At 35.9% G+C, this 15667-nt stretch overlaps 1 protein-coding gene across 1 annotated transcript in view; it reads right to left on the bottom strand.

Moving 5' to 3' along the window:
- The window catches only part of NRG3 (neuregulin 3), a 413505-nt gene that overhangs the window by 101279 nt on the left and 296559 nt on the right, over positions 1-15667 (bottom strand). The window contains 1 exon segment of the mRNA XM_086616693.1: positions 6157-6230. Within this exon segment, the coding sequence (XP_086472819.1) occupies positions 6157-6230 (74 nt within the window).

Here is a 15667-nt window from a genome sequence, read left to right as displayed (position 1 = left end):
TGAAAACACATCATCTTTTACAGTCTGTATCTTGAGGTCTCTTCCCACACTTGATTAAAGAGGGTAAACATGTCTCCTTTTCCCAAGGATATCTTCTCTCTCTTATTTTACCTTGCTCAGGTATCATATTCCTCAGTCTATGTCTCATATGATGCATCTTTTCCCGTCTATAGACAAATTCATTAACACTTTTGAAGTGACTGTGTTGCTTTTCTCCTTTATTGCTATTTCTATTAAGGCAACTCCTTCCTTCCTTCCAAACTTCAATGCATCAACACTAACCTAGGTTGATTTGTGGCGCATTTGAACTAGAGGAAATCCATTTAAATACCCTTAATAAAGAAGCCGTAGTTAAGAGAAATGTTATATCCGCTTGATGGATGCTAACAGATCTTTTACTGACTTGTCATTTTCAGGGACTTCACTTGACTGTTGTGACCGCACAGCTCTTAAAATCTAATTTTACAAGGCAATAAAATATCACCCTTTGATTATTTTATTTTTGCAAAGGCTTAATATCCTAGCATAACATTAATAATTTTTATTCTGTGAACACACAGTTGATATGGCACTCTTTGCAACTAGATTGATAAAACAGCACAAAATGATAATTACTACATACTACAAAAGAAACTTGGTCTGCAGCTGCTCCCCCTATATGCTTTTTTGAATACAAAACAGTCTTAAACAGAATTACTGCAGAAGGGTTTAAAAATTTTTTTTTTGAGACAAAGTTCAGTCACAAAACTCAGATTTACACCCAGATTTCAAAAGGTCTATCTGGGATTAAACAAGTCCCATATTAAACCTGTTTTAGAAGGAACTGCCCTCCACAAAACTCAGATATCTAGGCAGTCCTCCTATTTTTCCCTCAATTCTCTTCCACTCATAACCGCCCCTATCTACATCCAACTTTCAAAGTCTTTCCAATAGCAAAATCTTATTTTCTCCTATGCCTTCTAGAAATCAAATAAGGAGGAAGAAAACTCTTCAGAAGACTATTTTATTTATTCAAAGTATTTGAAAATATATTCTATGAATATTTCACAACTGTGATGCACTTTTTCCTCTATTTAATAACAGTCCCTTTACAGACTACTTTTGTGATGTCCAGTGCAGTAAGCAGAAACATCAAAACCAGCTCTGCTTAAAGCAAGAGGCTGAACCTCCTAGGTTTTCCAGAGAAGTCCAGACTTCTCTTTCAACCTAAATTATCCTATGATCTTACAAATGCAAAGATAGACAGGGGCTGGGGAAGAAAATAAAATGAAAAAAAAAGGAAAAAAAAACAGGCAAAAAGCCTGAGATTTTTTTTTTTTTTTTTGGGGGGGGGGAGGGGGCGATGGGGCTTTTTTGAGGAGATGAGTGTGGCTCTTGAGGCTTTGAATACATTTCTGACAAATATTTTTTTTCTTTTTAAACTATCTGGATTTGGTTTACTTATTATAGTCCCAGTCTTCCAGGAGAGGGGCTTTGATCCTTTGCTTCATAAAGACGTAATCTGAGTAACTGCAAATTCCAGACATGACACCTGCAGGTTTCCCTTTGAGATAAGATTCAAAAAAGAAACATGATGTGTACCATGTGGTCACAGGTTAAAGTATTATGTAACCATAGGCTATAGACAGCTCTACAGGAACAAGACTTCTGACATTTGAAAAACCCAGTTTAACAGACCCAAAGTGTAACACGGAAGAAATTGATAGGAAAAAAAAAATTAACATAGTAACAAGGTGCGCATTTTAACAAAGAACATAATTGACAAACTTGTGCTGTGCACAAACTTTGAGCAGAATCTGAAAAGCCTTGAAACCCTCAGAGCAGGGATGATAAAACCTGTTTCTAGTGGCTAGCTCAGGCTGATTTTAAGTGGTTTACAAATGAAGTATGATCAGCTTAAGGAAGGAATTACATGATGGGGTTGACTGCAACAGCAGGAGCATGGCCTAATGACCTATAAGCTTTCCATCCTATTTTTCTTCTTTTAGAAAATAATGTGTTTATTTTGAAAAAGAATCACATAACATTCCCAGTATTTGATAGCTGATCCCTCTTGACTTAAGCTTCTAAGGTCAAATGGGACAACTTGAATGTTAATGTGACAAAGGTAAAATTAATATTGTATATCATAAAACTGAAATACACCTTTTGCATAGGAAAGTAGCTTTCCATGCTAAGTTAAGAACAAAATAGTTGAAGGCAGAATTCAGCATAATTTGGTAAAAAAAAAGGGTAATGCAACAAACTCATTCTCAATGCCTTGTTCACCACTTTGGAATATCTGCACAGAACAGTCAAAGATTTAAAGGTTATACTTTGCCTCAGTATAAAAACTGATCAAAAGAAATATCAGCAGCCTACATACAACTTACCTTTCAAGACTCGTTGGGCCAGGCAGGTCTACTCCAGAACACTATAAAGGATAGTACATGAGTACATTTGTACAATTTATGTCATACATAAGTTCCCAATTCTATAGATACACGTGGGACTACACGTGCCTGAAAAATGACTTTTACATAAAGTTTTATTAAAGTTGTATTTATAATATGGAAAATGTAAGTGCTCTACCATTGCCATGAACTGTATTTATAGAGAAGCTAGCTCAGAGGGAGAAAGCTGAAGCAATGTTTCAAATATACTCCTGTCCTTTCCTTCCAGCACACGACTGCTATTTCTTGTCTCATTGTCCCATTAGGACTTCCTCCATAGATGGAGATGATGACTGAGAGAGTTCAGGGACTTTTCCTGCCCAGTATCACCAGAGCTGACAGATTGCCTCCTCCTGATAGAGACTATGAGCATGGGTTGCCTTGCCATGCAGCATGCAGCCTTTTCCCTTATTGGTGATGTCATTAATTTTGTTATGTTCCTTGTGGCTCCCATGGTTTATGCAGGTTTCTCTCATATTCATAGATTAACAAACTTCTTCTCAAACTATTTGTGTTTGGGTTGGGGTTTTTTGTTGTTTTGTTTTGTGTTTTTTTTTGTTTGTTTGTTTTGTTTTTTTTTTAACATCCTTCCCTTATAGCCAGAAAACCTGGTTAAGAGTGGAGAAGTTAAGGGAAGTGGAAGCTGTTAATATCTGTAATGCTTGAAGGTCCTGTAGAAGGGTCTGTGTTTGGGGTGTTTTGACATTGCTCTATGTGTCTCTTACATCTGTTTTCTTATGAATTTGATACTAACTTTGAGCTGAAGGAAGGTAGCAGATGGCAGATCTGACTGCAAGAAGCCATATATACAAATTCAGGAACTCTGAAGTACCATGAGATACTTTCAAGAAGTTTCTCGAAACCAGAATTTTAAATATCTTAACTGTTCAGTTTAATTATATATGTAAATGATTTTGACTGCATTAATACATATTAAGTGTTACATAGCTTGTATTCATATTTGTGACGTAAAGTCAAGACCTACCTAACATAACACCTAAAATGAGAAGAAGCTGGGTTTGGCCCGATACTGTTAAAAACATTGCAGAGCCATATAACATCATTTGTCACTATGGAACCTCAGATAATAGCCATGCTGAACAAGCTTAGTTTGGTTTAGAGGCCTATTTAAAAAAAAAACCACAACAAAACTTTTGAACATGTAAATAACTAACAATTTTAAGATAATATTGTTGCTATTTTCCAAGTGATTGTGGTCAAGATTCACTTCCCATTTAATGACAAGTGAGTGATCTGAAAATGTAACCTGCTCTGTCACAGGCAAGATAAGACTAAAACCATATTGCTTCAGTATTTCAGGTGTGCAAACTTCAAATAAGCTAAACATTATTATCAGATGCATCATTAGCAGTTCTGTACACATTTACTACTGAAAACCCTAAGCAATACCACAAAACTCAAATGAGCTGGACTTGTTTATAAAGCTTGACTGATAGCAGTCAGTGTTGGCTATGTGCAGTCCAGATACAAGAGCACTCATTTCAGAGTTCAACTCTTGGAAATTAAGCCTTGCATTAAAAAAAAATTGCTTCTTTCTGAAGCCACTTCCAAATTCACCCTTTAGTGTCCTTCAGTGGTTCTCTTAGTTTTGCGCTTGAATGTGTGTTTGAATTACAAAGTTTCTGCAAAGCAACACCAGAGCCTTTGGAGATGATCGTACTGCACTTGACTACAAAGTCAAACGCTTTTTACACTCCCCAGGTTATGTAAACAGCAAATATTTCTGCCACTGAGTGCTAGTTATCAGCATGATATTAATTTTTTCCTCTCCAGAGGGAAGATAAATACATTACTGATTTAACTCTTGAACAAAATGTTCATGTTGTTACTGTCCAGTTGCAGCAGAAAGTTTCCATAATCTGTCTTTCAGGCTGGGCATGCTTAGAACAAGTGCATATGCATGTACGTACACAGAGATATATCACAGTATGCCAACACACAGAAATATACCTGAACAGAAGCTTTTCCTCTTTTGAATATAGATGAGGATTAAATATAAAATAAACTTCAGAACTGACTGGGAAAAGTACCTAACTTACATTAACCTTCTTTATTTATATTGGAAGAGGGGCCCTTCCTGGGGTACAAGCATGTCCAGTCAACATAGATATGTACGTCAACATCAAGCCAAGGTTTCCTGCTCTTACATACGCTAAATATAGTTTCGAAAGCAAGTCTCAATGAAATAAAGTAAAATCGCCTTTGTAGTCAGAAGGGGTAAAAAGGACATTTCAGCAGAACCTTAGCTCACTGAGCAGGATCAGGTGGCTGAACAATTTTACAGAAACAATGTGGTGAGAAACCAGTGAGGGTAAATGAGGATCTCCCAAGTAAAGAAAAACAAGTCTATGCAACCAACACAACGCTGCAAGGAAACAACAATAGTATCTGCAGTATATAAACACTGTAGGGCTTTTGGTCTTGTTAGATGAAGCTTAATCTGGGAGTCTCTTCTGGGATTTGTATTGTATCTATATGAATTTCACCTCTACTCTTGAGAGAGCAAAGCTAAAGTCCCCTGTTAAAACCAAATCAGACAGGTACCACTCTGTCCTGTTCTTAAAATGATCTTTCCTTTCCCCCACTTCAAGGGGGCAAAGTACCTTTTTTCTTGATGCATACACAACTCTTATGTTTACAAGCACACATACAACTTGGCAGAGGCAAAATCTGCCTATTCATTATAGGATCTGCACTTTACTGTTAAAGGTCAAGCAAAAGGAAAAGCTAAACCAAATACAAAGCAAATTACTATGGGAGCTATACAACATACAGAACTACAAAACAACAGGTGTCTTTGGCAACAAGCTTTCACATGGAAAAGCACAAGAAAATAAACAAACAGAAAGCACAAAAAAAGACTAGAAGAACAAGCATTACTCTTCAAAAAACACAAAACAACCCAAACCAAGTTTTAAAGAGCACTCAAAACCAGAAGACTTAATGCATTACAGTTTTCAGGTATACGAAGGAAAAAAAGAGACTGGATATGACCCTTTGCTGTATGTCACTTAATTAAAAAATTTAAGATGCACAACATTAACTAGTAAATGGATTCACTTCCAAAATATTCATCTTGGCTAATACTTTTGACATAGTTTTGTTAGTCAACAGAATTTAAAAAGGGCAACGGTGGAGTAGGAGGACTGCATTCTGACATATACTGAGCAGTGTAATAGAAAGTTATTCCGTCTCCACATTACTACCTGAAAGTACAGGTTTACTCTGCAAATACAGAGCAACTTTACCTATAAAAGTGAAAAAAATTTGGGTTTTGTGTAAACTGACATCACATATTTCCAAGGAGATTATAATCTCTGCAGTTCCAGACAATACGAATTTATTTTCTTTTGAAGGAACCACTTTGAAGTCTATACTTGGTTTCCTTTTAAATTACATAATTTGATTTGTTCTCGGGTCAAAAGTAGAGAAATGTAAACATTTTGGCTTTAAGCAGGGACAGCAATATTCCAAATCATAAGGAATCAAGTCCTCTGATGGCCTGCCCTGCTGCAGCAGAACATATTTTATAAGAACAGAGACTGGAGCATATGTTTTTATTCTACTAAGAAAAGCAACACCGTTCTCTACACGCAATTGCAGTGGTCCATAATATGCTTTCTGACAATAGGCAAAGGGTCATCTCGCATGGCAAGAGTAGCCTCCAGCATGGATTAAAAAAATAAGAAAACCTTTGACGTACTTGGATCGGACAAGATTGAGTCAGTTTTCGGCAAAAATTGGTCACAGCGGACTCCTTGGTAGCCCTCTTTGCACCTGAGAAAAAGGGGATAAATGACAAACATATGCATGCGATAGTAAAAGGTTAATTTCAAGGTAGTAAAATCAACTGAAATTCTCCCTGCCAACGCTGCAAGAAACTTTTATATGTACAAGTTATTTCAGCTCTTATGAAAGCAAGGTTATTACTGAAACACAATGAAAGCACGTAAAATCATTTGTATTTAAAAAAAATTCCCCTCAACCTTTTTCGATTGTTTTAGAAACTATGAAAAGAAACACCATTTAAGCATAACTCTTCTTTTAAACATCAATTCAGTGCAACAATCAAAGACAAATCCTCTACAAAATAAACATATTTGTAATGAAATAAACTCATTAGGTAACACAAAGCTTTATAAAGCTTCTGCACTGTACAAGCCATCAGATTAACAACTTCTTTATCTTTGGCTGTTTGAACAAGCATGGAACACATACATAGTCATTAATTTTAAGACTAGTTTCTACTGTACTTAAAAGATAACGTGTTTAGACATGATAGACAACATCAGGCATTGTATGTAAGTGAACAGTCTGAGATGTCTGTGGAATTAGGTTTTAAAGCACATAAGCCAGAACAACCTCCTGCCTTAACAAACATGAACTGGCTTTGACTGAGATTGCAACACTATTATTTATCTTGAAACCTTATTTTGAAGAAATTCTATTTACTGCATTTGGACTGTTCTCAGAAGTCTCTCTCTCATTTCAACTACATATATCAGAATCAGGCCTTTAATTATTTATTTGCCAAGCAGTTTTTCAGAGAAAAGTGATGGACACTTTAATTATAAATGATAGCAGCAGGGACTCCATATCTCCCAAAGCTCTTGCTTATCATATAAACAATATGCTCAAATCAGCATCACCACCTTCATTAGGATTGACAACTGCAGCTTGAATTACGTGATAATGTCAAGAAGAGGAGTTATCTGCTCCTTCACAATGTTTCTACTCACGTTTCCTCTAAAGTTGCCTTTCAAAATGCTTTTGGGTTAATAAATTAATGCTCCAGTGAGAAGTACATCTCGTCAGTCTTGATTCAGGAATTAGAAAGTGCATTTGTGAGCAAATATGTAAACTAAAAGAACTGCCATCAGACCCAAAAAAGTAGTAAAAATATACAGAAATATACAGTAAGAAAATGATTTATTTTTTTTTTTTTAAATAATGATATTACTTCTAAACCTCCCTTTTGGCATTTCTCCGTGAAGGATACTGAGTGCTACTTTGGAGATCAGCTTCTTACTGGTACTCGTTTATCTGTAAAATGGCTGACTGGGAAAAAACTGAATTCAGATCCTATGGCAATGGTCACAAATTATCAGTCAAGGAAAATATTTTTTTCTTTTAATGAAGAATATTTAATTAAAATTGTCTACTAGTCAGAAAAACTGAAGAAGTTTCCATATACTCAGACACTGCTGCATGCATTTTTTGCCTCTGATTATGAAATACCAGAAGTTGCCTCACATCAAACAGGAATGCTACTTTGCAGTCTTGAGAAGAGTTGGTAGACCTCATTTCAAGGCTTAAGAACAATCTACATGGTTTGAGGATATTCTAGTGTTTGCATTAGCATTTTCTATTAACTTTTTGACATATATTTGTACCTGCTTCACATGCTACTACCCTGTTATGGACTTAAAACTCTGTGCTAAACTGTTGGTCTGCAAGTCATGGAAGCGTTCATCACATAGCCTAGTTCCACAACTGAAAGCTTTGATGCTACATGTGAGGATAAAGAGTCAGAGACTGATAACTCCTGGGAAGAGCTATTCCGAGTGCTCATCAGCACACATGAATGCCCATCGGCCAGGAGCCAGCAGAGCAATATTCTGAGTACCCTCATGCCAGTGGGAGCAGCTCCTTCCCTTCCTCTCTCATGGCCAACAGGGCACATCTGAGCCAGAAGCTCTGCTGCCTTCCTTTCCATTCCTCACAGAACAGAAACTTTAGACTATCTCACTTCACAGCTGAGAAACAGAGTCTGCACCATTTATTCCCCTGTCAGATCGCTGGTAATTAATTGCTCATGCCCAAATAGAAGGAGAGAAATTTTGCTAGTGTTCGCTGCTAGGGTAGATTTGGGGATCTCTAGTCCAATCCTACCAACTGTGTCAGGGGCCAAACCAAGCATCAGTCTTTCAGCTTAGGGGAATATTTTTTTGTATCTCCCAAAAATGGCAAAAGGCATTGTGGGTATTCTCACCTTTCGTTTAACGTTGTTCGCAAAGGTTACATTTTATCAGTTGCAAATACAGCAGATGCCTATAAAGCTGGTGGCCTCAAAAACAATATGATGGGTGACTCCTGTAACTGGTAAAGTATCATCCCAGTACAAGACTCCAAGTTAGATGTGTTTCCATGTCTTTCTTTTCTTGACTTTGTAAGAGCAATGAATTGGAACAGAATATATCACAGAGTCACCTAGATTTACAACGTCTTCCTTGTAAAACTCAGCATCCCTTGCACCTGAATTGCACGCTGCCACAGATATGCTGTGCAATCTGGAGATAATGACGTGGATGGAATTCTTCTCTTAAAAATGTATAGGCTATCATATCAAACTATTATTTTTATCCCGACTATATCATACATATATTACTGCTTGTCTCCATCACTTTGAAACTGAAGCATACAGTAATCACCTGGCTGACTGACCTGGATGAGTCTACAGTAACATTCTCACTTACCTGTACACTTTGTTAAACATGCCATAAAAGGAATTTATTTTTGTTACTTTCAAAACGTAGTGCAGAGGTGGTGGATACATAAAAGAATAAATATAATCTTCTAATGTAATAACATAATCTTACACTAAGATAATAACTACTATGGCCATATATAGCTTGGTTCTTAAATTATATTAACACTTTCAGCAAAGATAAAAACTAAGTCTCCTAGTTTCATTAACAAATGATTTGTGAAATCCATAAGACACCAAGTAATAGCAATAACTGTTCTGCTAATATCACACCAAAATTCAGACCTTTGTAATTAAGTTTTGTGAAACTGAAGTCTTGTACAATATACATTTGACAGTTATAGCGTTACTTATGAGAAAAGCTGATCATTCAGTGGCATCCTATAGTCTTTGTTAAAGCATCTGCCATCTGTCCTAAACGGGCAGATGTGATAGTCGTGCCCGCAACACCTGACATGCATACATGTTGCATACACCTCTAAAAGAAAAAAAAAAAACACAACACTCCAAAAAGCACTATTAAAACAGAAACAGCACTGTTGTGTCACAAAGAGAAGTTTAGGAAAGTCCAGCTGAGGTCGTTCAATATTGCCATGTGCAGTGTGAATGACCACATTCATATTTATGGACGTATTAAAAAAGCTGTGAGCAATCAGGGAAATCTTGAGAAACGCTCTGATGCAGGCAACTGTTTCAGAAATGATCATTTGATTATAAGACAATGAAAGGTTTATTAGATATGCCTTTAAAAAAAAAGAAAATGAAAATGAAACTAGGATGAGACATTGCTTGTAGTGATGTGAAAGTTCTGATCTGCATGTGGGACCCACAGCAAAGGATGGAAAAGGCAGTCTAAGCTCTATTTCAGCACCAGAAATCACTTCTGTGCTGAAGTGCTGCAGTATATGAACAGGCTCATGCTTAAGCGTAGATCATGGTGAAGGGCTCTATAAATAGTGTTAATTACAGGCTCCTTGCAAAGTAAATATGAAAATAGAATTGTCTATTTTGCATTCAGGTTTTCACTAAAATAACTGTATCTGTCTAGGCTTCAGACCAAAAGTATCAACACTACTGTTATGAACAGAATGATTTAAATCCTTCTGATCGAATGGTGTGAAAAGAGAATCACAGGTAAAGCTGATCTGCAGCTGCTAAACAGCTTGCAAACAGTACATCCCTAAATGATATCTGCTAAATTAAACTAGGGTTATTTTATCTTCACATCTTTCACTTGGTAATGTACTTTCTCTAGATTATGTTTTTTAACCTAATCAAAGACAAACTGCATTGTGCATTGCACTTTACGGAGTGTCCTACAACGTCCTTTGTGTGAAAACACACACACAGAAACACATTTCTCATTCCTAGTGAGAAGTTTCTTCTTTCTATGTGAGCATATTTATGCCCAAGTATTAAAAAGTAAGCAGAATACGAGCATTTATTCAATTCTTTTTTCCTCATTTTTAATACTAAATAGTATTAATACATGCATGTTCTAGTCAATAGAAATAGTAAAGCGAAAGTGGGAAGAGGGGTGGAAAACTGCACATTAAGCAAAGCTGAAGAGTAAAATATATCTAAATCCAGCAGGAGAAAGGAAAGATATTACAAAGAACCTATTTAGAAGAGTTAGAGAAAGACATATGAAGCTTATGGCCAAGAAGCCATTACCATCACAGTTTACATTTTCCCCACATCCTTCCATATAGAGCTCCATATCACTATTCAACTGAAGCATATTAGTTCTCAAGGCACAGTAAGGTACAGAAGGCATGAGAGAGAGTGGCACCAGCAGACTGCAGAGGCTATGAAAGATGAAAATGCTGTGAACCCCCATCTCTTTCCTCTTCCCCTATGATACTACCCATCCATTTGAAATCGGAATAATTCTCTTTCTTCCTTAAGTGTGGTGATCACATTGCCCTTGATCACAGGAAGAAGCATGCAGAAAATAGATTCTTTACACCAAGTCCAGAATTTGGCAACCATAAGACATATGAGTTTCCCTGAAATGGAAATTTTGAAAATGGCATTTGGAACCTCAGTGACAGAGTATGACAGAAGACAAAGCTGTAATACTATACATCAGCAAAATATGCATATCCTAGGCCAAAACTGATTTGTGACATTTAACAGAAATGTCTTAATGGTGCAGAGTGCCCAAAAGATGAACTTATCTAAACCTATAATCTGATTCTAGCCTCATAAACAGAAGTAATCCAATTTGAATGATGCAATTAATACTTCTTACAAAAAATGAAAGTTAATTGTTGCACTGTATCCAGACCAATGCATGTTTCTTTCCACTTGTAAAAGCTACAAAATTACCATCTCAAAACCACCAATTAGAGTAATCCACCTCACAATTTCACTGGATCAGTTACAAATTATTTTCTCATGACACTATTACAATCATTGTATTGACAATCAGATGCCAATAACAGCACACACCGCATCTCTTATTTATTCTCTGAGAGAGGAATCAGAGATCATGATAAAGAAATATTCCAATGGTCTATAAATCTTGATCAAGTATTTATTCTCACACAGAGCATGCAATATGTTTTATCCTGGGTTAGAGAGCTAGTTATGCAATAAATATACAGTAGCAAGCCATGACATCATATAGGCCATTGGGTTGTTCCACAATCTAGGGCGAAATATCCTGTAAACACTTAAAAAAAAATCCTCTGCTCTGCAGGTAAGCTAAAAATAGACATCTGTGCCTGCAACTAGAATGACGTTAACTAGAATAAATGGAAATTCGTATTTATTATTGTGATTGTTACTATGAAATCTATAAGGGAAGAAAAAGGTAATCTTAGGAGTGAGGGTCAGACAGAATGTCTTGTCATTTAACACATGCAGCATGGCCCTATAAGCAGAAAACAAGCTTCCTAGATTCAACAGATTAGACCACTGAATCACAATTGAGAACATTTCTCGGTGGATACCATGCTCAAAGCCAGACAGAAAATGAATCCTCATAAAAATCAATAGTTTGCTGGTCAGGCACTCACCTGAGAATTAAGAGATTCATATTGAGTTTTTGATGCGAAAACGAAGCATTAAGGACTTGAACTCAGGTTTTCTATATTGCAGAAATGTCCTGATTATTGATTATTATCTATCCTAGGAAGGACTGCTCTTGTACTGTTTTTGAAAGCAAGCAAAGCAGTCACGTGTCAAGCCTTGGACAGATTTGCTACTGTTATCAGATAATTGTTTACTCTCAACAAAGTTTGTAGTGAAATACAAACCAGCAGTAATATTCTAACAGTAAACCAGCTAATAGTTGTTGGAGACAAACTGTAGCTATTTTGTAATCAGACTTTTAAAATGCACAAGTGAGATCTCCATATAGATTCACTATCTCGCACAGCCTTCAGGTCTTGGTTGTGGTAATTTTACTAAAACCCATAATGCAATTGTCTAAGTCATATATGAGCACAAAAATCCAGTAGCCTCTACTACTTTACATCACTATAGTAAAGCAACTTCACTAGCCAAACCATATATTTACCCAGTATTCACAGACACGATCAGTAAGCAAAGCAGAAAAAGCAAACAGGGATTTTTGACCGCCCTTAGTAACCTCAAACACAAACAGCCACAGGCTTTCAGCACCAAGCAGCAAAAATGATACCTTCTGTGCAAAAAAATGTAAACAGAACTAGTCATTAAAAGGTATGCTTAGATAAGTGGGTCTTTAAAATGCTATGGATTTATGACTACAGCAATATATGCAGCTCTGTGACCAGCAGACTCTTAAGCACTCCTTGCATAAGGTTCTAGCCCCTACGGTCTATGTTATGCACAAAATATAACCTACTAACTAAAATTACACTCAAGTCAATATAAACAGGTAAAATCAACTAAATTAAATTAAAATGAATTCATGGCATTTGGAAGAACAAAACTGGGGACCCAATAAGGAGTTGGGTCAATACACAGTATTTCTCAAACACAAACATGAATCCCTTCAGATGGAAAGGCCAGAACACTTAGTAAGGACATTCACCCTTCCTCCTCTTTTTCTTCTTTTTTTTTCTTTCATTTTTTTTCCCTAAAATAATCTCCATAACAGAGATGCAACTTAATGTATAATAAAGGTTTCATACCAGGGTTTGAACATTTTTTTTCTTTGAAGACCTTGAGATCTATTATGTGATTGAATTAAGATATGTATCTTACTTTTCTTCAAGAAATACGGTTGACTATTGTGTAAAGAGACAGTAAAATTCTTACAGAATGAACAATATCAACTTTAAGGGGAAAAAAAAAATCACTTCTCTGTCACTTTTCTTTTAAAGTGTTGCAGCTGTTATAAAGTAAAGCAAGTAAGCACAAAGGAAATTATATTGAAAAGACAGCCAAAGAAGAGTAAGAAAAGTTTTTTTTTCTGTACCAATTGCTGTAGAACCAGTCTAGCTGAAACTAACATTAATAGAGAAACTGAATCAGACTTTTTAAAAATCATATATATCATTGGTATGATTAATTATATTTTTTCAGGATGTAAATTGTCAATGTACCTTTCTGAGCTATGGAAGTACTATTACACTCTTGGTGCAAATAGCATAGAGATGAAAGGTCACAGCTACAAAAACCAGTCATTGCCCAGATTTAGATAATACAACTTTCAACTAATTTGTTTACTCCAGTGTTTCAGAATCCTTTAGCACTGAAGAAACTAAACGGGGATACTTTCAGCAAAATCTAAATTCTCTAAAACCTCTGTAGGAATCATTGAACTAAATGAGGCTTTTAGCATTTAAAAAGGAGTTATGTGGATTTGACTTAAAATGCCTCACCCTAAATTATGCAGAAACTACTGAATTAGCATTCCTTTACTAACTGAAATGGTTTTCTTTCTTTGTATTTCATAAAAGGTAAGTCAGAAAAAGAAATAAAAATTAACAATAGGTGTTAGTAAAGCCATTCAATTCATCCAGACCTATGGCAGCACCTGAACTAATAATCATTTCCCTCTCCTCAATAGCAGACCAGTTTTTTCTTTTATTGGAAGGTGTCCTCAAAAAAAAAAAAAAAAAAAAGGATGTTTAATATACTTAATTGATGTACGTAGCCCATGTAGAATTGTTACAAAGTAGTTCTAAACTACAGTATTCACTCAGGTTAGGTTTTGTATCCAAAGATACAAATTCATTGTATTATTGATAACTACTTGGTATCAAATTTACTTGTGGCATATCCACATGCAGGTGAACACTTCACACTAGTAACACAGGCTGTAAGCTTTTCATGTGATAAGAATTATCTTTACCCACTCAGGATAATGAAATCTTTAAGAAATTATTTTTCCCTTTGTTTCCATAATACATCTATCCGGACACAAGTCTTATGCATAATAATTTGAAGTGATAACTTAGCAATTGACTGTAATTTAGCTTCAAGTATCAGATTCAAAATTGAAAAAAGGTTTTGCATTTAGCTTTTTATTGAAGCAAGCACATGAGAATTTGAAGAGGGTACAGTTACAATTGTGCCAGCAACAGGTAGCTAGAATACAGTCATGTTTCAAATCCTAGTGAGTGGTGTATAATCCTGTATGTAGAAGGCACTGGGATCTAGACAGATCTACTTATGCTGCTTGTGCAATAAAAATCAATGTATTTATTTAAATCCATATAAAACAGACAGATGCTTAACGTTAATGCTGAATAGAGCCTGACACAAGCCTCCATCTCTGAGTTGCCACCACATCTATTATATATGTTGAATCTTGTTATGTAGCCTCAAAGAAAAAAAAAAAACAAACCTTTTACTTGTGATTGAGCTGAAATGAATTCCATGACTGCAAGAGATTACTTCCTCTCCTGTCCTCTGTACTTCATTTTCCATCATAAATTTTTAACAACAAAATGTCTAGTTTTGAAGTCCTTTGTTTCCCTTTCAGTTGGAGAATAATCTTTAAGTAAGACTGTATTCAAGAACTATCAAACCCAAGGATGACTAAAAAAGTCATCACGATGATCATCCGGCTTGTTCAGTCATCAATAGAAATGAAGTCGCTCTCTCTCCATTCTTAGCTCAATAATACAGAGCAGTAGTCCACTGTGTTGGAGAAAAATTCAAATCCAATAGGACTGCATTACTCTGCTGCGAAACACATGGCTAGAAACACAAACACACCACAGACAGAACCGGGCAGACGCAGTCATCAAAAATAAATAGAGGGGCCAAGAATGTCCAGCCTCTACCTGCCAAAAATAACTGATCTGTAGAAACCCAAGAACCGTTCTGAAATATTACCAAATGTTTAGCTCTTGACACATTTCAATGGACAAGGAAGATGAAAGCAGCAAGGATGCAACATTTCCTTCTGAGATTGAGACTACTATTAAACAAAATGATAGAAAACCCCAAAACTTTACTAGAGCAGGGTATAGAAGAGCACTTTAACGTCTAGTTTTCACAATAAAACTGGATTTGGAACAAGACTGGAAAAAGTAATCAAGAACATACAGTCAATGTTGACAAGCACAAGGTCATGCTCACCTTATGCTAAATCTTTTGAAATCATGGTCCCAGGAGACTCGTCCATTCTTATACCAATTAGAAAATCACACTCAGTATCAGCATAATTTTTCACAGCTGTGCTTTAGTGAAATCAAGTGTTATGAGGTCGACAAGTGATAACTTTTACTGAAAAGTTCATACGCACTTCTAATTCCATCTAAACAGTGCTTACAGTACTTTA

The sequence above is a fragment of the Tauraco erythrolophus genome, chromosome 9 (assembly GCF_009769465.1).
Source record: "Tauraco erythrolophus isolate bTauEry1 chromosome 9, bTauEry1.pri, whole genome shotgun sequence".
NCBI classification, from domain to species: domain Eukaryota; kingdom Metazoa; phylum Chordata; class Aves; order Musophagiformes; family Musophagidae; genus Tauraco; species Tauraco erythrolophus.
This window is presented reverse-complemented; position numbering and strand designations above follow the sequence as displayed.